The sequence below is a fragment of the Eriocheir sinensis genome, unplaced genomic scaffold, assembly GCF_024679095.1.
Source record: "Eriocheir sinensis breed Jianghai 21 unplaced genomic scaffold, ASM2467909v1 Scaffold399, whole genome shotgun sequence".
Lineage (NCBI taxonomy): Eukaryota > Metazoa > Arthropoda > Malacostraca > Decapoda > Varunidae > Eriocheir > Eriocheir sinensis.
Genome location: NW_026111719.1, coordinates 159,679 through 187,103, shown reverse-complemented (window position 1 = coordinate 187,103; position 27,425 = coordinate 159,679). Strand labels below are relative to the sequence as shown.

Below are 27,425 nucleotides of genomic sequence, written 5' to 3'. Positions count from 1 at the left end.
ATGACTCAGCAAAAACAAGTGAAGAAGTCTTGGTGCTGCGGGTGCTTCGGCTGGCTCTTCGCCAGGCGGAAGCGCCGCAGCCCCTCCGAGGAACCTGACGACATCGTCGAGGAAACCGAAAACGCGGGTGCCCAGGCCGATGCAGGGCAACAGGCCCTGGTCTGCCTGAAGAAGGCTGCTCAGCCTCTCTCAGTGGTGGAGGAGGAGATCCCCTCCGACACCCTGCTGGATGCTGATGGGGTGGTGGGGAAGGGCGAAAAGGAGGCCACTGGCAGGAGGCGTCAGACTCTCATCATCACAATCCACTTGGTGAAGAGAGAGAAGGTCCACAAGCCAGTGGATGATACAACAGTCGCACAAAAAGACTGCACGCAATTGGAGAGCCATGGCAAGAGGGTTCAAACTCTCGTAATTACTCTGCACATGGTCAAGAGAGAGAAAATAAAGGAGGTATACGATGAGCTCCCCTCCGGGCACCAAGGCACGGCTGGGGACGCTCCTTCCAGCAGGAGCAAGGCCGTTACCGGCCCACCGGAAAAAAGATGCCCCTTATCAGCAGCTTCAAACAGCGGGACGCATCTCAAACACCGGTCAAGAAAATGATCAGGTTCAACTTCCAAAACCTGAACACTTTCGTCAAAATTCGTGAGCTGTACTGTGCCTACGACTACTTCAAATATGGCTTCCCTCTCTCCAGCATTCGTCCTGAGCTGAAAAGCCTAAAGGAGAGAGCAGTGGAGCCACAGGAAGAGCCAGCAAAGGAAGCAGTAAACAAACTGCCAGAGGCTAAGAAAACAGTAACAGAGGAAGCAACAGATTCAGCCAACAAAATCAATGAGCCACAACACCTCACAGGGATCCTCAAGAAAGGAAAGACGGCCAGCACCGCTCATAAATGTGTGCGCTTTAACTTCCAGAACCTGAACACTTTCGTCAAGGATCGTGAACTGTACTGTGGCTACGACTACTTCAGGTATGGCTTCCCTCTCTCCAGCATTCGTCCTGAGCTGGAAAGGCGAAAGGAGAGAACAGTGAAGCCGCAGAAAGGGTCAGCAAAGGACGCGGTAAAGAAACACAACACACGACACCAGCAAACAGTTGGAGCAGCTCGCTGTGCACAAATGAATACCACTACTGAAGGGAAGTCTCCTAAAGGTATCCTGAAGAAAGAAAAGATGCCACGGTCCACCTGTCCAGGACATGTGCCCTTCAACCTTGGTAACCTCCGCGCCCCCGTTAAGGAACGTGAGGTGTACCGTGGCCACGACACCTTCAGATACGCCGCGCCGCTCCAAGTCACTCAGCCTCCCAACTTTACCTCGAGGCCTCACCAGCAGCCCGTTAGATCCGCCTCTAACTCGCTGCGTGGCGCACCTCGGCACTTCGAGAGGCCGGCACAGCGGAGGAACGACTCCTTCCAGCAAAACAGTGGCTGGTATGCTGCACACAACTACACCAGCAGCCGCCACTCACAGCACCGCCAGCACAACGCCAGCAGCCACGTCCCGCCAAGATACGAAACAAGGCATTTCTACGAGGGACAGACACATCAGGGCACCAACTCCTGCAGCAGAAGTCGTGCCAAGAGAGGTGCAAAGCCGAGTGGTGGCGAGTTTCTGTGAGCACCGGGCGAGTACACAGCGTCGTGATCAAACTCAAATGTTCAGCGACGTACAGGTGACGTACATTCCGGTGCATTTCTCAACACCCGCTGAACAGTAACTGTCGCTGACTGGTGATAACAGAGACTGAGGAGTGCCAAGAAGCACCACAATCACACTGAGGAACGGCTCGCCAGCTGACTAAAATCACCATGCAGAGGAACGCATCCCATGGAACGGTGCCACTTCTGCGGAACAAATTGTTCAAGAGTGTCGCATCTGTGGGGAGTGTTTGGACGCATGTGTGTGCTTACATTTCTTATCTTATATTTCAAATGAAAAAATAGAAAATATTGTCTTACAAAAAACCTTAGGTAGGGATAGTGGGGTCGTGTTGCACCTCAGAACAAGAAACGTTATGTAAGGAGTTGTCTGAACGACCAACTGTTTTAAAACTATATTTAAATGAAAGGTATTAGAATGCTCTTGCCATTATGCTTCAGCTCAGTGTGATGAGCTGAGTTTTATTTTGTCTCTCGTTCTCTGCGGAATGATTATAGCTTCCAGGTCTGAGACGCGTGCCCAGAGCGTGACGGAGGTGAGATCGGGATGGAGCCACACATTCCGCGTTATTCATTTATCACGGCAAAACTCCCTGGTTCAGTCACGCTTGTTCGCGTGCTATCAACGATTGAGGCAGCTCACAGAAAGTGCCGGAGCCTTAGAACTTTTGCTAAAAATGGTCTTCACATTTATGCCAAGAATCGTGCCAAATCTGTTCTCCGACTTGCCAATAACTCCTTCATCAATAAATCAAAATATTGAAATTTTGCTAACAAAATTGTTTCCATTTACCTGAAAATAGCTCCCACAAAACTCTCTCTCTCTCTCTCTCTCTCTCTCTCTCTCTCTCTCTCTCTCTCTCTCTCTCTCTCTCTCTCTCTCTCTCTCTCTCTCTCTCTCTCTCTCTCTCTCTCTCTCTCTCTCTCTCTCTCTCTCTCTCTCATACACACTTATGTATCTTCGACCTTTTTATGTTGAAAAGACAGATGAACTTGACGAATTTTACGGGAAATGGAACATAAGAACATAAGAACATAAGAACGTAAGGAGTCTTCAAGAGGCCGGTTGGCCTATACAAGGCAGCTCCTGTACACTCAACCCCACCTTACCTCACCATCCATGGCTTTATCTAACCTCTTCTTGAATGTATCTACGGTATTGGCACCCACAATATGGCTCCCAAGCCTGTTCCATTCGTCCACCACTCTATTGGTGAACCAATTCTTGCCTATGTCTTTGTTGAATCTGAATTTGTCTAACTTAAAACCATTGCTACGCGTCCTACCCGGCTCTTTTACTATCAAAATCTTATTGACATCCCCTCTATTAAAGCCCTTCATCCATTTGTAGACTTCGATCAAGTCTCCTAGCAACCTTCGCCTTTCTAGAAAGTGTAGATTTAAATGCTTCAGCCTGTCTTCATAAGGCAAGTTTCTCACCCCCTGAATCATCTTTGTCATCCTCCTCTGTACAGATTCTAACATCTTGATATCCATTCTATAGTAGGGGGACCAGAACTGAACTGCATAATCGAGATGAGGTCTAACTAATGCTAAGCAAAGTTTGAGGATGACTTCTGCGCTCCTATTGCCTACGCTCCTTGAGATGAAACCAAGTACTCTGATGGCCCGATTTTTAGCCTGAATGCATTGAGCCCTAGGACGGAGGTCATCGCTCACTAGGACTCCTAAAGGTGCGGTCACACTAGCTACTGATATCGCTGGATCCAGCGGTACGGCTTGATCGGCCAGCCATTTGCGCTGCACGAGCTAATGATATCGGCTGCTTTGAGCTATCGATACGGACCGTTTTCACTGGCCGTACTGCTGGCGGCAGCGGTAGCCGAATGGAAGGGAATAAGAAACTATCGTTTATTCAGCATACATGCAATCAAAAAATATTCCATTTCTTTTTTGGGGAGGGACTTTAAATGCGTAATATAAAAGCTAGACGACAATACAAGAAAATTTCCAAATGTATTTTTTTTCTTTGATGGAAATATAATATTCATTTCTTATTTGACCTCGGTGACTTTCTAACGGGTCACCTGTACAGCAAGAGCAAGAGCAAGAGCGAACACACTTGCCAGCCATGGTCTTATCCACTTTCGTTTCACTTTTCTTTTCTTCTTTAAGTCCTCACTGGCTACAAAACAAGTGGCAAGAGTAATTGTGGACAGAGCGAATCCAAGAAGTGCTTCCTCCATAGCGGCTAGTGTTGTTATGATATGATCCGCTAGCTAGCTAGCTAGCGGACTTTGCATGTGGTGTGACCAGACTGCCGCGCGTATCGCTGGCAAGCCAGCGAAAACAAAAGCCAGGCTTGCGTTAACAATAGCAAGTATGACCGTAGCTTAAGTCTCTCTCACGCCCGGACCTGTTTAGAGGAGTGTCATTTAAGGAGTAATTGTGTGAGGAGTTATTCTACCACTCAAAATGCTACACTTCCGACATTGAATTCCATCTGCCACTTCCCCGCCCAATCATATAGTCTGTCAAGCTCATCCTGGAGAACCCTAGCGGCCCTGTCTGATTGGATTACTCTACCGATCTTGGTATCATCTGCGAACTTACTGACATCACTACTAATTCCTGTGTCCAAGTCATTGATGAAAATAATATAAAGCAGAGGACCCAGCACCGACCCTTGCGGGACGCAACTCGTGACACTGCCCATCAAATCCCACACGCGGCTCTGCTGTGTGATTGGCTGTCAGGCCACGAGAAGGGCGGGGCGGAGGAGAGCTGTGCAAAAATGTGACACAGAACGGGAATACGCGATCACACACACACACACACACACACACACACACACACACACACTGGAAGAATAGTCAGTGAAACATGGTACATCAAACCCGCAGATTCAAATTCAAAATAGGCATACCTACCAACAACATTATAAAGAACTCCGCCACCACCACTACTAATCACCCACCACTTGGATAACTACCATTAATACCATCATGGCAGGCACTTCAACCGCCAGAACTACCATACAGCCGCCCCCCACCAGTCCATCACCACCACTACTGCAAAAGAGGAAGAGAATAGGAGGAAAATGATAAAAGGGGAACCCAAATATCGAAGGAAAGTTTTTGAGCAGAAAAAAAGAAGAGAAGGAGAAATATGGAAATAATAAGTATGAGTAAGTGAGAGTTTTGAAGGAATAAGATTAAGAAAAGAAGGAAAAGTAGAGGAACGGAGAAGAAAAGTAAAGGAAAAAAATATTAGATGAGGTGAAAACAAAATATGCAAACACGAAACAAGAAGATGAACAAGAAAACGGGAGAAGGAAGCGGAAGAAAAAATGTCAAGGAATTAGAACTCAAAGAACGTGAGGATACAAAAAGGAGAGTTAAGAGAAAGGCGATGGAAGAATTAAAGCGAGGCAGAGTAGGGAGAAGGGATAAGAGGCGAAATAAGACTTAGAATATATGAAAAAGTAAGAGGATATGAAAAGAAATAGAAAAAGTTGGAAGAAAACAATAAAAAGGAGAAACTAAACACGGATGGGAAAGAAGAGAAACAAAAGAGAGTATTTAAATGGGTAGAAATTGGGAAGATTAATATTATGAGAATGTAAAACGCAGGAAAGCAAAACGAGGAAGTACTAGTAAAAACAAAAATAACATACAAAATTGAAATAGGAGGAAGGAGGAAGATGAAAGGCAAGAACAATAAAATGGAAAGACAAAAAAGACAAAACAGACGATACAAACAGAAAAGAAGAAGGATAAAAAAAATATACGAATAAGGCTGAAAAAACGAAATAAAAGGAAGGATAAGTAAAAACACGGTTGGGGAGGAGGAGTAAGAGGAAGAGATGAAAGGAAAGAAAACAAAATGGATGACAAAATTTAGATTGAGATAATGAGGAACTAAAAGAGGGGTTGGAGAATGGCCGCGCGGGAGAAAAGATGTGAGCCAAATTAAGAATGAGAGGGTAGGCAGGAAAAAAAAAAAGATTAGAAGCAAAATTTGGAGTAAGATAATGAGGTAGCAGAAGAGCGTGACGACTGGAAGGAAGTAGAAGAGGAAGAGGAAGAGGAAGAGGAAGTGATTGAAAGAGGAGGAGAAAGAGGAGATTGAGAAGATTGACGTGCGAGAAAAAAATGTGTAAAGGCAACATAAAAAAAAATGAAAGGGATGAAAAAAAAGATTCAAAGCAAAATTTGGAGTACGATAATGAGAAGGAAGAGCGTGAGGTCTGGAAGAAAGTAGAAGAGGAAGAGGAAGTGATTGAAAGATGAGGAGAAAGAGGAGATTGAGATGGAAGGAAAAAAAGATATGAGATAAAAAGCAAAGTTGGAGTAGGATAATGAGGAAGAAGAAGAGGCGAGTCAGGAGTAGAAGGAAGTAGAAGAGGAAGAGGAAGTGATTGAACTGAGATTGAGAAGGTTGACGTGGGAGAGAAAAAGTGTTAAAGGAAAATAAAAAAAGAAATGAAAGGAAGAAAAAAAGAACAAGATTAAAAGGAAAATTTATAGTAGGGTAATGAGGAAGCAGAAGAGCGTGAGAACTGGAAGAAATAGGAAGAAGAAACTGAAGAAGGAAAGCTGAGAATCAAAAAAGGAAAATCAATGGGAAACAGTTTAATTTGAGCAGAATGTTATGCAAAGACCGTCAGAAAAACAAATAAAATAAAATGAAAAAAAAAGTAAAGAGGAAAAAAGGGAAAAATTGAAAAAAAAACGATGAATAGAAAAGAGTGGAAGATAAAAAAGAAAAAAAAAGATGAAAACGTAGAATTAAAACTGGGAGAGAATGATCATAAGCAGGAGTAAATTAGAAGATGGGTGAGCGGAATAAGCAGACTAGACAAAAAGAGAGAGAGAGAGAGGAGTCAGCAGGTGGCAGTAAGAGGTGGTGTTGTGTGTGTGTGTGTGTGTGTGTGTGTGTGTGTGTGTGTGTGTGTGTGTGTGTGTGTGTAGTTCAATGCTAACAAGAGACAAATCCATCACCAAGGCTCCTGGAGGGCAAGGCGGGACGATCCAGTAGTTAACAAAGCCTCACGCCGCTGAACGCGTCATCTGTGAAAATTCAGGAGAAAAAAACTACCCGAGAAATCGTATTGTTGCAGCAGCTAAATATTTGTAACTGTAAATATTTTGTACGCCTCCCTTCATTGCCAATAATCAATATAAGGGAAATATATTTGTGTGACATGTTATTATTCTTGTAAGATTAATAATACGAAGTTCTTGCTGGGCTTGTGGGAAGAATTTTCGGCCGAGTGGTTCATTGGGTAAGGTGGGCACGATGCGGCCAGTCCCAGCTCACGGCGGCTTCTCGGTGTGACGAGATGTGTGTTACGGCGCCGGCAGGTTTAGGTGAAGGTGAGGGGATGAATTATGAGGGTTGGTGTGAGTAGAAGGAGCTAGGAGCATGAGGGCGTGGGTGCGGGGTTGGCATGGGCGTAATACTTGTTGCAATCATTCGGCCAGGGATGAGGGAGTGGGTTGTGTGGGTTGGTGTTGGTGGCATGAGGGCGTGGGTGTGGGGTTGGCATGGGCGTAATACTGGTAGCAATCATTCGGCCAGGGATGAGGGAGTGGGTTGTGTGGGTTGGTGTGGGTGGCATGAGGAGCATGAGGGCGTGGGTGCGGGATTGGCATGGGCGTAATACTTGTTGCAATCATTCGGCCAGGGATGAGGGAGTGGGTCGTGTGGGTTGGTGTGGGTGGCATGAGGGCGTGGGTGCGGGGTTGGCATGGGCGTAATACTGGTAGCAATCATTCGGCCTGGGATGAGGGAGTGGGTTGTGTGGGTTGGTGTGGGTGGCATGAGGGCGTGGGTGCGGGGTTGGCATGGGCGTAATACTGGTAGCAATCATTCGGCCAGGGATGAGGGAGTGGGTTGTGTGGGTGTCAGGAGGAGCATGAGGGCGTGGGCGTGGGATGGGCGCACTACTCCCAGCAACATTTCGTCACCTGCATTACGTCCCATCGCCCCAGCGTTACACTTTCAGCCTTTTCTTTGAGCGTCCCCGCCAGTGGTCGGTGTAGCCAAGGCGGAACACGACGAGGAGAAGCCATCCCAGAAGAGGACAACGTTGATGACCTGCACGTTCCTGCTAAAGATTGTTCATTTACATTAAAATGACTCAGCAAAAACAAGTGAAGAAGTCTTGGTGCTGCGGGTGCTTCGGCTGGCTCTTCGCCAGGCGGAAGCGCCGCAGCCCCTCCGAGGAACCTGACGACATCGTCGAGGAAACCGAAAACGCGGGTGCCCAGGCCGATGCAGGGCAACAGGCCCTGGTCTGCCTGAAGAAGGCTGCTCAGCCTCTCTCAGTGGTGGAGGAGGAGATCCCCTCCGACACCCTGCTGGATGCTGATGGGGTGGTGGGGAAGGGCGAAAAGGAGGCCACTGGCAAGAGGCGTCAAACTCTCATCATCATAATCCACTTGGTGAAGAGAGAGAAGGTCCACAAGCCAGTGGATGATACAACAGTCGCACAAAAAGACTGCACGCAATTGGAGAGCCATGGCAAGAGGGTTCACACTCTCGTAATTACTCTGCACATGGTCAAGAGAGAGAAAATAAAGGAGGTATACGATGAGCTCCCCTCCGGGCACCAAGGCACGGCTGGGGACGCTCCTTCCAGCAGGAGCAAGGCCGTTACCGGCCCACCGGAAAAGATGCCCCTTATCAGCAGCTTCAACCAGCGGGATGCATCTCAAACCCCGGTCAAGAAAATGATCAGGTTCAACTTCCAAAACCTGAACACTTTCGTCAAAATTCGTGAGCTGTACTGTGCCTACGACTACTTCAAATATGGCTTCCCTCACTCCAGCATTCGTCCTGAGCTGAAAAGCCTAAAGGAGAGAGCAGTGGAGCCACAGGAAGAGCCAGCAAAGGAAGCAGTAAACAAACTGCCAGAGGCTCAGAAAACAGTAACAGAGGAAGCAACAGATTCAGCCAACAAAATCAATGAGCCACAACACCTCACAGGGATCCTCAAGAAAGGAAAGACGGCCAGCACCGCTCATAAATGTGTGCGCTTTAACTTCCAGAACCTGAACACTTTCGTCAAGGATCGTGAGCTGTACTGTGGCTACGACTACTTCAGGTATGGCTTCCCTCTCTCCAGCATTCGTCCTGAGCTGGAAAGGCGAAAGGAGAGAACAGTGAAGCCGCAGAAAGGGTCAGCAAAGGACGCGGTAAAGAAACACAACACACGACACCAGCAAACAGTTGGAGCAGCTCGCTGTGCACAAATGAATACCACTACTGAAGGGAAGTCTCCTAAAGGTATCCTGAAGAAAGAAAAGATGCCACGGTCCACCTGTCCAAGACACGTGCCCTTCAACCTTGGTAACCTCCGCGCCCCCGTTAAGGAACGTGAGGTGTACCGTGGCCACGACACCTTCAGATACGCCGCGCCGCTCCAAGTCCTCAGCCTCCCAACTTTACCTCGAGGCCTCACCAGCAGCCCGTTAGATCCGCCTCTAACTCGCTGCGTGGCGCACCTCGGCACTTCGAGAGGCCGGCACAGCGGAGCAACGACTCCTTCCAGCAAAACAGTGGCTGGTATGCTGCACACAACTACACCAACAGCCGCCACTCACAGCACCGCCAGCACAACGCCAGCAGCCACGTCCCTCCCAGATACGAAACAAGGCATTTCTACGAGGACAGACACATCAGGGCACCAACTCCCGCAGCAGAGGTCGTGCCAAGAGGTGCAAAGCCGAGTGGTTGCGAGTTTCTGTGAGCACCGGGCGAGTACACAGCGTCGTGATCAAACTCAAATGTTCAGCGACGTACAGGTGACGTACATTCCGGGTGCATTTCTCAACACCCGCTGAACAGTAACTGTCGCTGACTGGTGATAACAGAGACTGAGGAGTGCCAAGAAGCACCACAATCACACTGAGAGGAACGGCTCGCCAGCTGACTAAAATCACCATGCAGAGGAACGCATCCCATGGAACGGTGCCACTTCTGCGGAACAAATTGTTCAAGAGTGTCGCATCTGTGGGGAGTGTTTGGACGCATGTGTGCTTACATTTCTTATCTTATATTTCAAATGAAAAAATAGAAAATATTGTCTTACAAAAAACCTTAGGCAGGGATAGCGGGGTCGTGTTGCACCTCAGAACAAGAAACGTTATGTAAGGAGTTGTCTGAACGACCACCTGTTTTAAAACTATATTTAAATGAAAGGTATTAGAATGCTCTTGCCTGTATGCTTAGAAGGAAGTAGAAGAGGAAGAGGAAGTGATTGAAAGAGTAGATTGAGATAGACGTGGGAGAGAAAAGATGTAAAAGCATAATTAAGAAAAAAATGAGAGGGAAGAGAAAAAAAGAGAAAAGATAAAAAGCAAAATTAGGAATAGGATAAAGAGGAAGAAGAAGAGCGTGAGGACTGGAAGGAAGTAGAAGAGGAAAAGGAAGAAGGAAAACGGAGAATCAAAAAAAGAAAATCAATGGGAAACCGTGAAATTTGAGCAGAATGTAAAACGAAGAACGTCAGAAAAAAACAATAAAAAATGAGGAGAAAAAAGTAATGAAAGACGAAAAAGGAAAAAAAAGGAAAAAATTGAAAAAAACGATGAATAGAAAAAACTGAAAGATGAAAAAGGAAAAAAAGATGAAAACGTAGAATTAAAACTGGGAGAGAATGAACATAAGCAGGAGTAAATTAGAAGATAGGTGAGCGGAATAAAAGAAGACTAGACAAAAAAAGGAGAGAGAGAGAGAGAGAGAGAGAGAGAGAGAGAGAGAGAGAGAGAGAGAGAGAGAGAGAGAGAGAGAGAGAGAGAGAGAGAGAGAGAGAGAGAGAGAGAGAGAGAGAGAGAGAGAGAGAGAGAGAGTCAGCAGATGGCAGTAAGAATCAGAATCAGAATCAGAATCAGAATGCTTTATTCCATTAAAGTACAATGTACAATGGCTTTTCTCTTAATTACTAAATACTTTACATGTAGTACAAATATCATATATAAGACTTTCTTTAACTAATCTTTTATCTTAATTACTAAATATTTACATGGGATATCATATATAGGAACTTGCTAGATATAATACATATGTACTAGATAAGCGTATATTATGTCCTTCACGCGTTCTTTAGCAAAAGCCTCCTTGAAGAGCGTGAATAGTTAGGGCTTTCTTGAAGCTCGTGAGTGACGGGAGTTCTTTTATATTAGGGGGGAGCTTGTTCCATGCTCTTGGTCCACTTACTAATAGTGACCGCGCACCATTGTCTGTTCTCACTCTTGGGATAAATAGGTCTCCGTTTTGTCTCGTTACAAGCTCGTTAATTTGTGTTACATATGGTAAGTTTAGTAGCCACTCAGGATAATATTTATGGGTCACTTTATACACCATTATGCACTGATCGAATTTCACTTTTTCTTTCATCTTTATCCACTTTAGTTCTTGTAACACAGGAGTAGCACGGTCGCGTCTTTTGTAGCCCACATCATCAACTTTGGCAGAGAAGTTTTGCAGTTTTTGCACTCGCTGCATGAGGGTCTCATTGGTGTTGCCCCATATTTTTAGTCCGTAATTGATTAGACTTAACACTAGTGTCTTGATAACAATCACTCTGGTGTCCTTATCAAATATGTCATTAATTCTGTTTATGAACATTATAACCCCTATTACTTTTTTGTTGAGTTGATGTATGTGTGTGTCGAACGTCATGTACTTGTCAAAGTAAACACCCAATATTTTAACATGTTTGCTTATTGGTATATCACTTCCGTCAAAGTTGATGGTCATATCATCTGGTAAGCTCGATAACAGTTGCCGTGTGCCGATAAATATAAATTGGGTTTTGTTAGAATTCAACATAAGGCCACTTTTTAGGAAGTAAGTCTTGGCATTCGACAGTGTTACTTTAGCTCTGGTTATTAGCTGGTCTATGTTATTAATGTTGTCACTGTGGATAAACTGTGTGTCATCTGCGTACTGAACCAGTATACAGTCGCTGATGTGATCCGAGATATCATTAACAAAAATAGTAAAAAGAATAGGGCCAAGGATAGAGCCTTGTGGGACTCCATGTGTTATTAAGGATTTGGGTGATATGTGATTGTTTAGCCGGACTGATTGAGTTCTGTTGGATAGGTAGTCTTGGATCCAGAAAGGGTCTATACGTAGTTTAAGGCATCGCTGCAGTAAAATGTCGTGGTTAACACTGTCGAATGCCTTCGATAAGTCACATAAAGTTATCAGAGTAATTCTCTTGTTATGTAGGTTACTATATACATTATTGGATATTACTGTGAGAGCAGTTTCAGTAGATAGCTCCGGCCTGAATCCGTGTTGAGAGTTAGAAAATAAAGCATTCCCTTCTAGGTGGTCAGAAAGTTGCTTAGCTACAATTTTTTCTAAGACCTTTGATATTACAGGGAGGAGAGATATAGGTCTGTAATTGGAGTTGATATTGCTATCCCCTCCTTTAAAAATCGGGACAACAATGGCATGTTTCCATGGGGTGGGAAATTTACCTGTAACTATTGAGGTGTTGAATATGCATGTTAGGTAGAAGGCTGTAACAAAAAGGCTGTCTTTTGTGAAATTTAAAGAAATGCCATCGCTACCTACAGCTTTGGTCTCCTTTAGTTTGGATATCGTTAGAATTACAGTCTCAACATCAACTGGTTTAGGTCTGAAGAAGTTATTTGTGTCTAAGTTATCAGTAGTGTCATGAGTTACTCGTACGTTGTCTGAGTTAGTATTATTGTTAGTAGAGTCATTTTTGCACCTCTCAAAAGTTTCTCTTCCTACGTTAGCAAAGTAGTTGTTAAAATCCTCCGCCTTGTCATTAATATCTTCGTTAGTGATGATGTTGTTATTAGCTTTATTGTTACGCACTATACCTCTAATATTACTCCACATTTGTGACGAGTTGCCTTTACTTTGGCGGAATTTATTATGATAGTATGTCTTTTTTGCCTTGTGGAGCTTATCCTTAACGCGTTTCTTTTCTTCTTTATATTTGTTGTAAACTTGTGTGTTGTGTCGATCTAATTTTAGCTGGCCTTGTAAGCTATCCCTGTACTTCATGTTATCTCTTACTTCTTTGTCAATCCAAGGAGCAGGTGGTCTATTTATATATTTAGTCGTCATTGGGGCAACTTGATCTAGGCAAGAATTGAATATTGTGTTAAGTATATTCACCTGTTCGTCAATGTCATCAGTTAACGTGATACTATTTAGGCAGTCTGAGCTGGTTAGCAATGCTTCACAAAAGTTATCTTTATTGTATGTGGCCATGCTTCTGAAAGTTTTCTTTATTTTTGTCCGTTTGGGTTTGCTGATGTCGATTTTTGAGATAATCATGTCGTGATCTGCGATAGTACTGGGAAGGCAATCAGAGGTAACAATACTTTCTTTTTTGTTTGTGATTAGGACATCAAGTAGTGTGGCAGACTGGGGGGTGACACGTGTTGGTTTACTTATTACTTGGAATAAACCGCAAGCTTCAATTATTTTCTGCAGGTTGCTGTTGTTAACTAGAAGGTTATCGTTAAGATCGCCGAACACATACATGGGTTTCTTTCTTAGGTTAACGTGCTTGAAGACTTCCATTAGATAATCATATGAGGTAGCGGGGGCCTTGGGATGTCTGTATAAGCATCCTACAATGATTGATGGTAGTTTTCTGCTTTGAACTGTGATCCATATGTTTTCGATTCCAGTACAGGGTTCAACATCTGGTGTAATGATCTTGGAGCTTAGATTATCCTTAACATAAAGACACACTCCACCTCCGCGGCCCTTATCGTGTCGAAATAAATTGTAACCTGGTATTATTATTAGTGAGTCAGGTGTTTGTTGATGAAGCCAAGTCTCACTAACACAGAGAATGTCAATATCACGGTCATATAATAGTAATTTTATTTCCTCGAAGCTAGATAGAAGAGACTGGGCATTGATGTGTTCTATGGAGAGACCGTCCTTAGCTTTACTATAATGTTCAACGGCAACGTCTTCTTCGCCAATGACCTATCCTCTGTAGAAGTTACATAGTCTATTTTTGTGGCCTAATTGGTAACATGTTGTGCACCGTATTTTATGGTCAAACCTGCATGTGTTTTGCGTGTGGTTTGTTTCCCCACAGTTGTAGCACGCTCCTCTTCTGCGTGGCCATGGTTGCGGTGGTGGTGATGGTGTGGAGCTCTGGGTGTGGGGGTGGGGGTGGCTTGGAGTCCATCCATGGGAGAGATGCTGTTGAGAGTTGTCATATCGGAGGTGGGAGGTCGGGTAGTGAGGGTTAGTGCCCCTCCTATCGTCAGGTGTGGGACCAGGTGTTGTCAGGTTACTGTCCCGCCTTCCGTGACCCCCATGAGGGTAGGGGTGGGGGTGGCGCGGAGGATTAAGGTCACTGTTCCACCTTCCGTGGTTCCCAGCAGGGTGAGGATGGGGGTGGCGAGAAGGATTAGAGTGGTGGGCCTGGGCGGATGGGGGTGCGTAGGTGCGCCGCCCCGCCCTTCTCCATCCGTCGCTGTCTACCTGGCGTGCTGGTGTGGTGGGGGTGGGGGGGTGGCCAGGTGTCCTCTGTGTTTGCTTGTTAGGATGTTTGTGGAGGTAGTGTGACTGGAGATGTTTTTTGAGATTTTCCTTGTTCATGTGTCCCTGGAGAGGCGTACACTGGCCAGCCATGGCACGAAGTAGTCTTGTGGCCCCTAGTCTGATAAGCATGGATCCTTGGTGCTGGCCATAAGCGTAGTAGCAATCCTCATCAATGTTACCATCCCCCAGCCTGAATAGCGGGTCAGGGTTTATAATGGGTATTTCATTTTCATTACCCCATTTTTGGAGGTGTTCATTGAAGTCATTTATTTTGGCCTGCAATGTATCACTCTGCAGGCTTGGCACCAGCTGACTGACATAGATGTCCATGTTTTCGTTTTTCGTTTTTAGTTCACTGATCAAGGCTCCGAGGTTATCCAGGGCCACTGTGTACTCGGATCTTTCCAGAATGTCAAAAAGGCCAGCGTAGATTATGCAAGTGGCCGGAGACCAGGAGAGTTTTTCTTTCACCCAGCAGCTCATGAGATCATAGTTTGCCTCCCCTAATGTTCTCACACTCCAGCTGTCTGATAAATCGGATACCTGGATGTTGCTGAGATTGACGTCACCAAGAATTAGATGTTTTTTCACTGGAGAGTCATGATTAGGCTGTGTTGTCTGGTGCACATCACTTGTATTACCACTTGCCTGTGTGTTTTCACTCGCTTTTTCCTCCAGATCACTGATACGGTGGCTTAGGCTAGTTAGGCTCACCGTATTTCTGACCTCAGTATTAACGTCACTATGACCTCCTCTACTTATGATCCTTTCAAGTTTAGTTAGGCGTTCATCCAAATGATGGAAACAGGTGTTCATTTTCTTTATTTCCTCGTATGAGTGTTCGATTTCGTTGTTCATACTTTGCAGCATTCCGTACAGTTTATGTATTTCACACTCCAGTTTCTTGTGATTCACTGTAGGTTCTTGAGGGTCATTACTTGAGTTTGAGTTACTGCCGTGTGAGAGAACATTGTCATGGTCACTGCCCAAAGATGCTACACTTTCACTTTCGTTGTTGAGAGATGCAGGACTTTTGTCACGATCACTGCCCTGAGATGCTGCACAGACGGGTTCACTACTGGGGTACACAGCACGTTCACTTTCACTTTCGCTGTTGAGAGATGCAGGACTTTTGTCACGATCACTGCTCTGAGATGCTGCACAGATGGGTTCACTACGGGGGTACACAGCACGTTCACTTTCACTTTCGCTGTTGAGAGATGCTGGACTTCCGCGTTCACAAGAATGATTGTTAACACTACAGCGTTTGTTGGTTGTCGATGTGCTGCACGGTGAAGGAGCTCCGTCGCTGTGGTTTGCCATTATCAATTCCACGAGCTGATCTTTGTTGGCCCACACATTTGTTAGTCCTATATTGCGGCAGTGTTTCTGCAGCTGAACTTTGGTGAGGTTGTGAAGGTATTCTGTGGAAGGATTTGCCATGGAAGGTTCATTCTTGTTTTCCACACGTGTTGTCTCGAGTGCAGAAGTAGACGGATCCATGTTGCTTGCTGATGATGGTATTGCAGTATGCGTCTCTATTAAACACTGACACGTATGTAGTTGCGTTGCTCTAGTGTGTTATCCTTGAGTAGTGAGGTTTGAGGAATATGGAGCACATGTCCCGCGGCTAGCGCGGCACGGAGCGACCACTACTTCTCCCTACGGCGGACAGAGAGAGAGAGAGAGAGAGGGGAGCAAGAGAGGAGGAGCGAAAGAGCGAGTGCGGAAGGAGAGAGATAGAGAGTGGCAGGTGGGGGGTAATTATGAGATTAATAAGTCTCTGGGGAAAAGTCAGGTCGAGTCGCTCACCACACCTGTGATGGAGTGGAGCGTCGCCACGTGGAATATGAAATTATCAATAAATAGGACGGAGTGAAGCACTAATGTGTTGTGTTTATGTGTATATGTGTTTACTGATGGCTACGTCGAAAAGGTAGATAAAGGGGAGAGGTAATAAAATTAAGGGCAAACACTTATCCTCTCTGCGATGCATAATGTCGTTCGCAGGACTATCAGATCACACAGCACACGTACTGTAGACGGCTCACAGTCTCGGCGCAAAGCAACACGGCACAACAGTCAGCACAAATCGTTTGGCTAGCAACACTTTGTAACAAGCGGTGAGTACTAAAGACGTCTGCAATAGCGTATCCCAATCCACGAGGATGGGAACGAGGAGCGAGGAAGACGCTTGACCCCGTGACCTCTCGCTGTGAAGAGCGGGTAGCGACTGAGAGAGAGAGAGAGAGAGAGAGAGAGAGAGAGAGAGAGAGAGAGAGAATTTACATAGAAAATTAGACCACACAGACCCCATGCTTCAGACTAGGTGGTCTGTCCTTAACCTAAGTGATTCTACATTAATCACAAGGCTCCAAAACGTTGCATTTCAGTTCTAGTTAATATTAAGTTGAAGGAAGTGACGGTCGAGCTTGTTTTTAAAGAAGTCAATCGTGTTACACTGGACCACTGAAGGTGGGAGCTTATTTCATCCTCGCACTACAACGTTGGTGAGGGAAAATTTGGTGCAGTCTGAATTTACTTGTCTACATTTGAGTTTTATTCCATTGTTCCTCGTTCGCAAAGTGTCATCGATCATAAACAATTTTGATATGTCTACATTCGTGAAACCATTAAGTATTTTAACACATTCGATCAGTTTTCCTCGGAGGCGACGTTTCTCAAGAGAGAACATGTTAAGGGTGGAAAGCCTTTCTTCGTAGGAATTGTTGCGCAAGGAAGGGATCATTTTTGTTGCCCGACGCTGAACACCTTCTAATTTAGCAATGTCCTTTGTATGGTGAGGAGACCAAAACTGTACCGCATATTCCAAGTAGGGTCTGACTAAACTATTGAAGAGCGGAATTATTACATCTTTATTCTTGAATAAAAAGTTTCTTTTAATGAAGCCCAACATTCTGTTCGCTTTATTTGCTGCATCGATGCATTGCTGTGAGAATTTGAGGTTTGACGTGATTTTGACCCCCAAGTCCTTAACGCGTTGAACTCTTTTGAGTTTAACGTCGCGCATTTCGTAATCGAACTTCTTATTCCTTGTTCCAACTTGAAGGACCTGACACTTGTCTACAAGAGAGAGAGAGAGAGAGAGAGAGAGAGAGAGAGAGAGAGAGAGAGAGAGAGAGAGAGTTAATGGGTAATAAAATTCTGAAAAGGAGGTAAAATTGGAGTGTTTGAATTGGGCAAAAGCTCTCACTGCTTAAAATGAGTGTGACAGTCAAATGTTTTTTTTTTGCAACCTTTTTCCCACTTTCTGCGACTTTTCGTTTCCTTTTTATTGGTTCGACTTTTTTTCTAATAATTTCGAGTTTCTCGTTTACTGTACGATCGTTCATTTCCCTTTTTTTCATTTAGTGTGTTTCTTGTTCCCATCGTTCTTTTCTATACTTGTTTTCATTTTCAGTTTATTTTTCATGTTTTTGTTGTGCTTCTTCTCTTCTTACTTTGTGTTTTTGTTTCTTCCATACTGTTGTTCCTATTAACTTGACCTCCTCCTCCTTCTCCTCCCCCTCCTTCTCCTCCTCCTCCTCTTCATCATCCTCATATTCCACTTCTATTTTTCACCTCTTCCTCCTCCTTTTCTTCATCCTTCTCATCATCCATCTACTCTTCCTCCTCGTTACGTTCTTAGTGCAAGTTCTTTAATCTCTACCGTAGATCTTTAATATCCTGACTAACTTAGGAAATAAGCAGGCAGCCTCATTATAAGCCATCAGACACTCCTGCCTACCCTTCCTTGTTTAAAAGTTTCCATGTTTTCTCCTCCACCTCCTCCTCCTGCTATTGCCACTCCTCTTCCTTCCACGAGATTGTTCAGGAGAGAGAATTTGTCGCATTTCTCCGTTTTATTTTATCCCATTTCTCTCTCTCTCTCTCTCTCTCTCTCTCTCTCTCTCTCTCTCTCTCTCTCTCTCTCTCTCTCTCTCTCTCTCTCTCTCTCTCTCTCTTATTCTCATGTCCGATCCTGTCTCATTCTTCCTTTTCTTTCTCTTTCTCCCTCCTTTCTTCTGTCTCTCTCTCTCTCTCTCTCTCTCTCTCTCTCTCTCTCTCTCTCTCTCTCTCTCTCTCTCTCTCTCTCTCTCTCTCTCTCTCTCTCTCTCACCCATGATGGATGAATTAAAGATGAGAGCAAATGGCCGTCCATTTTCCTCACCTTCCAACACTCGGATACGAAAAAAAAGATGAAAAAAGATAAGAAAATGAAGAAAGATGGACGAAATGAGAGACGTGAAGACGTGTCACGATACTGGCTCACAGTGACGTAACACAAACACAACAATGAGAACACAATAATAAAAGAAATGGGGACAGTAATCACTGCTCCTGTAACATACAATAGTACACAATAATAAATCCTAACAATTCCTAATCTATGCCGCACTGGACCTTAATCTACACAGCTCACACTTCTACTCACGAACAATACAGAAGACAGTAGCTTGGGTGAAGGGCAGGGCTCCAACGCTTCTTCTATCTTGTCTCTTCGTTTCTTCTTCCTTGACTCTTCTTTCTTGAGCTCTTGTTTCTTGAGTTCTTCTTTCATGACTTCTGGCTTGAGTCCTTCTTCCTTGAATTCTTCTTTCATGACTTCTGGCTTGAGTCCTTCTTTCTTGAATTCTTCTTTCATGACTTCTGGCTTGAATCCTTCTTTCTTGAATTCTTCTTTCGTGACTTCTGGCTTGAGTCCTTCTTTCTTGAATTTTTTCATGACTTCTGGCTTGAGTCCTTCTTTCTTGGTTTCTTGTATCTTGCTGCTTCTGCTTGTCGCGAGTGAGTGGAGCTTTGTTCTGTTCTTGTTCTGTAGCTGTTCTGGAGCTGTTCTCTGGCTGGTGCTGGCTATTTTATATGCAGTCTTGGACGAGGATGAGGGAGGAGCTCGAAGGGTGCTCGTAGGACCTAGGAGGTGTGGCCTAGATTGCTGCTTGCCCTGGGTTTGGCGTTTGTCCTGGCGTAGGAGCTCAGGTATTTTTCGCGTCTCGTGGGTGGCTCTTTTGTTTCCGTGAGCTCCCACGGGGCCTTTGTTGCTACTGTACGCTCAGCTTTCGTGGATTCTTCGGAGCCTTGTGATTGGCTTCTAGTAGCGTGTTGTAGCTGTGACACACTGGCGTTTCTTCCGCGAGGCTGGAGGCCAATTAGTATGGCCAACGCTGTAGGTGTAAAGGTCAGATGGGCGTTGTCCGTTCTCATTTGCCTCACCTCGGAGTCAGGTGTCGTTGATGACTAATGAGTGGTGTCACTTACACTTATCATCCTTGCTTCGGCGTAAAGTGGCGCTGATGACTAATGACCTCTCCTGTCACTACTGTTTGTAACGCACGCGCCCGCTAATGGGCCGCTAATTGTCTCAGCGAGAAGGGACAGGGCTTGATGGTCCAACAGCGTTTCCATATTCTCTTCGTCCTCGGAGAGATAACGCCCGAGTCGCTGTGGTGGTGGTGTTGGTGGTAAAGGAAGGCTGGCGACGAGGGACTGCTCCGCATGGTATGTCGTCCTTTGGACTACCCGGTTGGTTACCGAAGCTACCAAGATTACCCGGGTGGTTACCGACGTTACCAAGAGGAGGGTTTGGGTTACCCGCAGGGCTACCACATGTTGCCTTAATTGAAGCTTTCTTTTTTCATTGTTGTATTTTGCTTATTTCTCTTTTAATCTCTGTCATCATCCATATTGGCTCTATTTACATTTCATTTCCTTGTTTAGTTCTCCTTCTAATTTTTCTTTTCATATGTTTTTTTTCTGATATTTGTCTCATAAGACTCTCAAATGTCATTTATAGTGTTTGTTTTTATTTCATTTTCCAATTCTGCTATATACTCCTTTAACAAACTGTCTTCACTTATTTTCATGTATGTGATTTCTTGTTGTTATAGTACTTACATTTTTCTAAATTCATTTGTATAGATACACTTAGAACAGTCAGACAAATCATACTTTTCTTTGTGTTCATCTCTATGTGTCAATACTACATTCTTTGGTTCATCATCACAAAGTTATGCCACGGCCTTCCCAAGTAGTTTCTCCGGTACAGTTTGTGTTTAACAATACTATCAAGTTCCTTTTTTCAAGCCAGTTAAGCACTCTCTCACCATTAACCTCTTGTGTCCCAAGAAACCCTGCATTAAAGTCCCCTACAAAGGTTCCTCTTCAATTTTATGAAGCATGTTGTTTATTTCAACTTCAATAACTCTGTTCCTTGCTTGGTCACATGTACACAAGTAACAACCTAAAACTGTATTTCCTACTACACATTTCACATGCACTGTGCTTGCTATTCACTTTTTCTGTAACTAAATAGTCATTTTTTCTGTGCATAACACATGAACCTTTCTTGTCTTTCTCATCTCTGTTTGAGTCTGTGTACTTTAAATCATCCAAAACATTAACTTTCATATATTTTTGTTGTGTTTCCGTAAGGCACAAAAGTGTATTTTCCGATACTAGTTTTACTATTTCGCATTGTTTCACTTGTCCCTTCCCCCCTTCCTCCTTCCCCCCTGTGTCAATTCCCTCCCCCTTCCCCCCTTCCTCCTTCCCCCCCTGTGTTAGTTCACTCCCCCTTCCCCCCTTCCTCCTTCCCCCCCTGTGACAGTTCCCAAACTAGTCTCGACGATGGGGTCTGTGTGGTCTGATTTTCTATGTAAATTCTCTCTCTCTCTCTCTCTCTCTCTCTCTCTCTCTCTCTCTCTCTCTCTCTCTCTCTCTCTCTCTCTCTCTCTCTCTCTCTAAGAGTTCGATTACGAAATACGCGGCGTTAAACTCACAAGCGTTCAATGCGTTAAGGACCTGGGGATTAAATCGCGTCAAACCTCAAATTCTCACATCAATGCATCGATGCAGCAAATAAAGCGAACAGAATGTTGGGCTTCATTAAAAGAAACTTTTTATTCAAGAATAAAGATGTAATACTTCCGCTCTACAATAGTTTAGTCAGACCCCACTTGGAATATGCGGTTTAGTTTTGGTCTCCCCACCATGCAAAGGATATTGCTAAACTAGAAGGTGTTCAGCGTCGGGCAACAAAAATGATCCCTTCCTTGCGCAACAAATCCTACGAAGAAAGGCTTTCCACCCTTAACATGTTCTCTCTCGAGAAACGTCGCCTCCGAGGAAAACTGATCGAATGTTTTAAAAAACTTAATGGTTTCACGAATGTAGACAGAACAAAATTGCTTATGATCGATGACACTTTGCGAACGAGGAACAATGGCACAAAACTCAAATGTAGACAAGTAAATTCAGACTGCACCAAATTTTTCTTCACCAACGTTGTAGTGCAAGAATGGAATAAGCTCCCACCATCAGTGGTCCAGTGTAACACGATTGACTCCTTTAAAAACAAGCTCGACCGTCACTTCCTTGAACTTAATATTAACTAGAGTAGAAAAGCAACGTTTTGGAGCCATCTGATTAATGTAAAAGCACTTGGGTTTAAGGACAGACCACCTAGTCTGGACCATGGGGTCTGTGTGGTCTGATTTTCTATGTAAATCTAAGTAAATCTCTCTCTCGTCTATACCTCTGAGAAATAGCCTAATCCACGCTCTCGTTTTCTTTAACTCCTCATTACTTTACGTTTTCTATGTATGTTTTTCAGGGTAGACTTTGAAATGTATTATCTTATGTTGTACAATTATTAGAGAAATCAGTGTATATTTGATGTCGACACCCTCATAATTAAAGATATTGTCTACAGTGTTGATTATGGAAGTGTTTTTAATAGTTTTGGCCTAAAAACAGAAGGAAATGAGCCAAGTACGGCAATCTCCTTAGCTTAGACAATTTAGTTAGGCGCAAACTATTAACCCCAACACACGTGAAAACACTTCCTCAATATAATTTAAACCCGTCAAAACAGTAATCATATTTTCTTCAAGCATTTCCCGCCATTAAAACACACATAGAACACAAAATAAGGAACAAAATAACACAACACGATACAGGTAACAGGTCAAAGAAGAAGAAGAGGAAGACAAGATGGCCGCCGACCTCTCCTTTCCAGGCAAACACATTATTTTACCGTTTTCTCCACTTGTAAAGCCTGACGGAGGTGTCTGAGGCAGTATATCATGTGGTAATCGTTCTGCTCGCCTTTAGAAACCCACAGTAACCGCCGGAGACCAAGAGAACACGGAGAAAACAGGGAGTGGAGATTGTGGGCGGATTTTTCGTGTTTATAAGTGTGTGTCACGGCACGTCACTTATGGCTGTGTTTTATGGCGTGTGTGCGGGGCTGTGTGCGTGTGTGAAGGCCTGTGTGCGTGTGTGAAGGCTTGTGTGCGTGTTTTGGAGGGCGTGTGTGCGTGTGTGTAAAACTCTAGAATGACACCCGCACTGCCTTACACAACGGCCCTTTCCCTCACACACACGCACACACACACACACACACACACACACACAGTCTTGTTTCCATGTGTACAGTATGATATATAGTGTCCCTGTCTTTCCTTACAACCACACAGTTACACTACTAAACATTTCAAAGTCACTTATTTTGTTCGGCAGGCTCAAACTCCATCCTGGAGCTCCAGAAGAGGCCCTCTGGACTGGGGCCCAAGCAGCGGTGGACTCTCAACAACAACAACAACTCCGTCAAGTAACCCAGTAAGTAAAGTCTTGGTTCAGTCTGCTTGTGTCTGGATGCCTCCTGTTACCTTCACCAAAATGGCATATATTTGAATTTACAGATAAAAAAATACAAATTAATTTAATGTTTCATACTTGCATTGTGCTAGTGTGATTGTTAGTAAGTTTATGTGAGCAAGGCGGGGGCTTCATGGTACAGTGGTTAGCACAGTCGGCTCACAACCGAGAGAGCCCGGGTTCGATTCCCGGCGGAGTGGAAAAATTTGGGTGGCATTTCCGATACCCTACGCTCCTGTCCACCCAGCAATGTACCAGGTATTAATCGAGGGTTGTGTCCCATCTCCTGGGGTCTATTCCCTTCTCCTATAATTCCTTCCCCTTCTGTCTCTCTCCAGCATATGACCACAGATGTTGTGCCCAACTTTTTATGTGAGCAATGCAACAAGCTCTTCCACATTTGTGTGTCAAGGTTTACTGCCTCAGCTGATGAGGGAGGAGTTGGCATGAGGGCGACAGAGGGAGTTGTTATAAGTGTGTCTCCTCATGACCAGTGACATGTTTACACAAACGCAATAACTGAGAACAGTGACCTGCAAGGCGTGGCGTGGGTCCTGCCTGCTTGGGGCACTGTCCCGTCATACCCCTTTCATGTACAGTTAACCCGGTAGCAGTGACGGGCAAAATTTGTGGCTTTACCGTGTAGCAGCGACGGGCCAAATTTGTGGCTTTACCGTGTAGCAGCGACGGGCCAAATTTGTGGCTTTACCGTGTAGCAGCGACGGGCCAAATTTATGCCATGATATAAACCCCCAAAATAGATGATGCATAAACTGATCACAAATGCATTGATATATATATATTATGAAATGGTTTATGAGAGTGATGATTTTTTTCTCATTTTTCTCACTTAGAGTGACCATTAAGAAACATGATCCCCGCTGCTACTGGGTTAAAACATTAGCCTCCTTGGCTGTTCCATTGGGGCGCCTCAACGCTCCGTGACGCATCGCTGGGGTCCAGGGGGTTAAGGAAGGAGCCTCGCTGCTTTCAGGGGTGTGTGCATACACACAGTCTCCCCTGGGGGGGTCACAGTGTGGTGGAGAGCCATGTTTTTTCACCACTTTGGGCTGGTGTAATATAGCGGTATAGATTTGGCTTCATAATGCAGATTTTTTGGTGTTTTGTGATTGTCTTTTGGGTGTTTTGTGGGCCTGAGGAATGTGTCGCCCCCTGACACACAGCCCAGCGGGGGTGCGCTTCACTTACATAAACATTTTTGTGTCATATAAATTTTGTTTCTATTTTCTGGAAGTGTTTCTTTACTGCACTGCATTCAGGGACCAAAAAAGTATTACCTTGCCTAGAGGCAACACTGTCCCCAGAACATGACCTGTGGGACACTGGTGGACAAAAATGTTTCTTTCTGGGAGATTTTGGTGCTTTTAAATAATGGCCCACCTGTTTGTTGACCCCTTCTCCACCCTTTCAAGGTTTGCCGTAAAAATGCTGGGTGCCGCCCTCTGACCTAACCTGACAAAACCACACGTCTTTACTCCAAAAAATCATCTGTTCTTCCGTACAAATGAGACATTATTATTATTATCTGAGTGAGCGAGGTCATTCTTTGTTATTTTATGCCAGAAGTTGTGTGTGTTTGAAGACTTAGCTTGGGTGTTTTGGTGCCAATCTGTGCCATTACAGTCTGAAGGAGCTCAGTGGTTGTTGACACAGTTTTTTATGATGCAGAGAGAGGAGGAAGAGCATGGACAATTTACAACAATATGCACAGACAACAACAAGAAGAAGAGGAGGAAGAAGAAGAAGAAGAAGAGTAAGAAGATGAGGAGGAGGAAGAGAATGGAAAAGAAGGAGCAGCACACACTATTGGTGAGTGTTGAGTTTATTTTTTCCTTGTTTCCTCCTCCTGCTTGTTGTTGTTGTTGTTGTCTTTTTTCTTCTATGTGTTGTGTCCCTCCTGGTGACAGTTCCTCCTGTGTGTCCAGCAGCTGTCCCCTGCTGATAGCTTACACTTTCTTCCACCGAGGACTACCCCAGCAGCTTACCTAAGGACATGGTGTCGTGCCGTTCATGGGCACTCTTTTAATTAATTATGTAGGTTCATTATAGCTCAAAGTAGAATTAATTATTGATTATTTAAACCACGGAGTAAAATTAGTAGTTTATTCACCCAGTCTTATAAAGCACCATTATCGCACACAGGATCATCACCTGTCCAAGTAATATAGGTAACACGACTTTAAGAAAGTTACTTGAGGTAATTATTGCTTAGAGATTCTGATGGTGAATGGTGGACAGGGTCCACTTATTAGAGGTTAGCTTACGTATCTTACATCACTAATTACATTTGTAAATACCATGAACACAGGTTAACATTAACACCTTAAACTAACATGCACACACATGGCATAATAGCACCCACATAATAACTGTTTCCACCCACACGGGGAAACACAGACTCCACCATTCCACACCTTAATTAAGTCCTAACTAAAACTAGTGAGTGTTTGCGCTTATCCATTGTTACCCCTGAGAACGACACACATACCACCCTTTTGGCCTTCTCCTTCCTTCCTCTCTCACACCCTGCCACAGGCAATACTAACGCAGCTTCAAAAGTGTTTACTGCTGCATGTTGGCCTTGGTCTGGACGACGCCCAGCTTCCCATCTGTCAGGCTTGCCTTTGGCGCACCTGAAAGGGGCGATGTCGCTCGTGAGAATCCAGTCTCAGTTATAGTATTATAGCCAAAGTGAGTTGAACACCGTGAACAGTTCTTTCCTCACCTGAAAGGGCGATGTCGCTCATGAGAATGAGCTCGCCCCACAACCTAGTGCGAGGAAGGGCGTTAGTCTCGTCCCCAAAATGCCTTGGTGTGACGTCACGGAGTGACAAATTGACCGCAGGTTAGGCCTGCTTGAGACCTGAGATTTCCTTGGTAGGCCTCCAATATCAATATAAGGTCACTAGTATTTTATTTCCATTATAAATATTTACCGTTCTCCCGCAATAATTAAAAGAAGGCAGATTGACCGCCTTTGGCAACGATACCCTGTTTTGACCCCTGACACCTCTGAATTTTGTTGACACTACAGATTGTAGGGGAGATATGGGAGCAACAGCCTCTTTGTTTCAACCCCATCTCTTCCCTCTCGCTCTCTCTCTCTCTCTCCTCTCTCAAACTTCTTTCTTTCTCTCCTCTCATACTTTTCATTTTTCTCTCTTCTCTCCTCTCTCTCTCTCTCTCTCTCTCTCTCTCTCTCTCTCTCTCTCTCTCTCTCTCTCTCTCTCTCTCTCTCTCTCAGAAACCACACACACACCATATGGTGGTTACAAACACCCACCCCACTCTATTTACATGGGGAAAAAATACCATTACAATTGTAGTACATTTCAGGCCATTACAATGGAAACAAAAATAAAATAATACCTCATTACACACACACACACACACACACACACACACACACACTATGAATATGAGTATATGTTTGAGTCTGTGAGTGTGTGTATTTACCTAGTTGTAATTTTACAGGCCTGGGCTTACGCTGGTGTGGTCCCGTCTCCGTATCTATAATTATCCAACTTTCCCCTGCACACTCTTTGCCGATACTATTTCTTCACTTAGTCTTTTCCAAAGCTCTATATTTCTTTGTGGGAAGCTATATTTCTTTATGTCTCTTGAGCATCTTCCCTTCCTCAACTTTTTACTATGTCCTCTAATATTCCTGCTGGAAGGTTCCTCTCTTAGTAGCAATTTCTCGTTATCTACTTCTTCCGTTTTACTCAATAGCCTATATATTTGTATTAGGTCTCCTCTTTGTTCTAGTGTTGCTAAGTCCATTTCCTTTAGTCTCTCTTCATATGTCAGTCCCTCCAGTTCTGGAACCTTTTTTTTTTTTTTTTTTTTTGTGTGTGTGTGTGTGTGTGTGTTTATGAGATTAATTTGTTCCTGAATTTAGTTCCCAAAGCAAAAGATCATAAACCCAAACAAATTTCCCCATTTCAATTAATGTTGTTTCCATTAATGCGTTCCCAAAACTATCCCCCCAAATGAGCGCCCTAATCCTTCACAATGGTGCCAGGGGTGTGCTCAAGCTGTTTCTTTACAAGATATTTGCCAAAAGCGCTGCCTGGCTCAAGGCCCCTCATAGTAAGCTGGCTGCTATCAGTAGACTCTTAATGCAAACTCTTTTCAAAGGCAAAAAAAGGAGATTATTGGGTTTGTAATGAGTCTTTTTTTCACATTGACTGTACAGAGGCAGCCCGCAGAGGGGTCATAAACTCCCCTGAAATGGCCAAGCTCCCCAAGGCTCAGTCATGGGAAGGCAACATAAGCATTCACCACACCATGCTGTGAACCTGTTACAAATATGTGGCTCATAGTGTTGGTTCCTGCCAGTCATCCTATATGACCCATGCCTAGCCCGTCTGTGTCTGTTTTTTCAGCCATAAACTCAATATAATCATCATGTATTATATATAAAAACATGCAGAATTAAATGGTGCACATAAAGAAACATAGATTATTTGATAATTTTGAGATGTAAGCATAATTTGCCAACGCTTTCCTAGGAGTTGTGGGCATTTCCAGGGGTAGTTTTGTGACCCTTCCT

At 44.3% G+C, this 27,425-nt stretch overlaps 3 protein-coding genes across 3 annotated transcripts in view; all 3 read left to right on the top strand.

The window, feature by feature from the left end:
- On the top strand, positions 1-22,806 carry LOC126992090 (uncharacterized). Its single transcript, XM_050850770.1, has 3 exons — positions 1-324; positions 8,089-9,360; positions 22,738-22,806. Exons 1-3 carry the CDS (start codon positions 1-3, stop codon positions 22,804-22,806), a joined length of 1,665 nt encoding a protein of 554 aa, XP_050706727.1.
- Positions 324-9,664, top strand: LOC126992094 (uncharacterized). The gene is made up of 2 exons (XM_050850772.1): positions 324-1,677; positions 9,436-9,664. Exon 1 carries the CDS (start codon positions 543-545, stop codon positions 1,620-1,622), a length of 1,080 nt encoding a protein of 359 aa, XP_050706729.1. The 5' UTR covers positions 324-542; the 3' UTR covers positions 1,623-1,677; positions 9,436-9,664.
- Positions 22,407-27,425, top strand: part of LOC126992096 (synaptonemal complex protein 2-like) — a 26,999-nt gene continuing 21,980 nt past the window's right edge. Inside the window, exons 1-2 of the mRNA XM_050850773.1 lie at positions 22,407-22,810; positions 24,539-24,679. The gene's annotated coding sequence lies outside the window, so the exon portion shown is untranslated. The remainder of the gene's footprint in view (positions 22,811-24,538; positions 24,680-27,425) is intronic.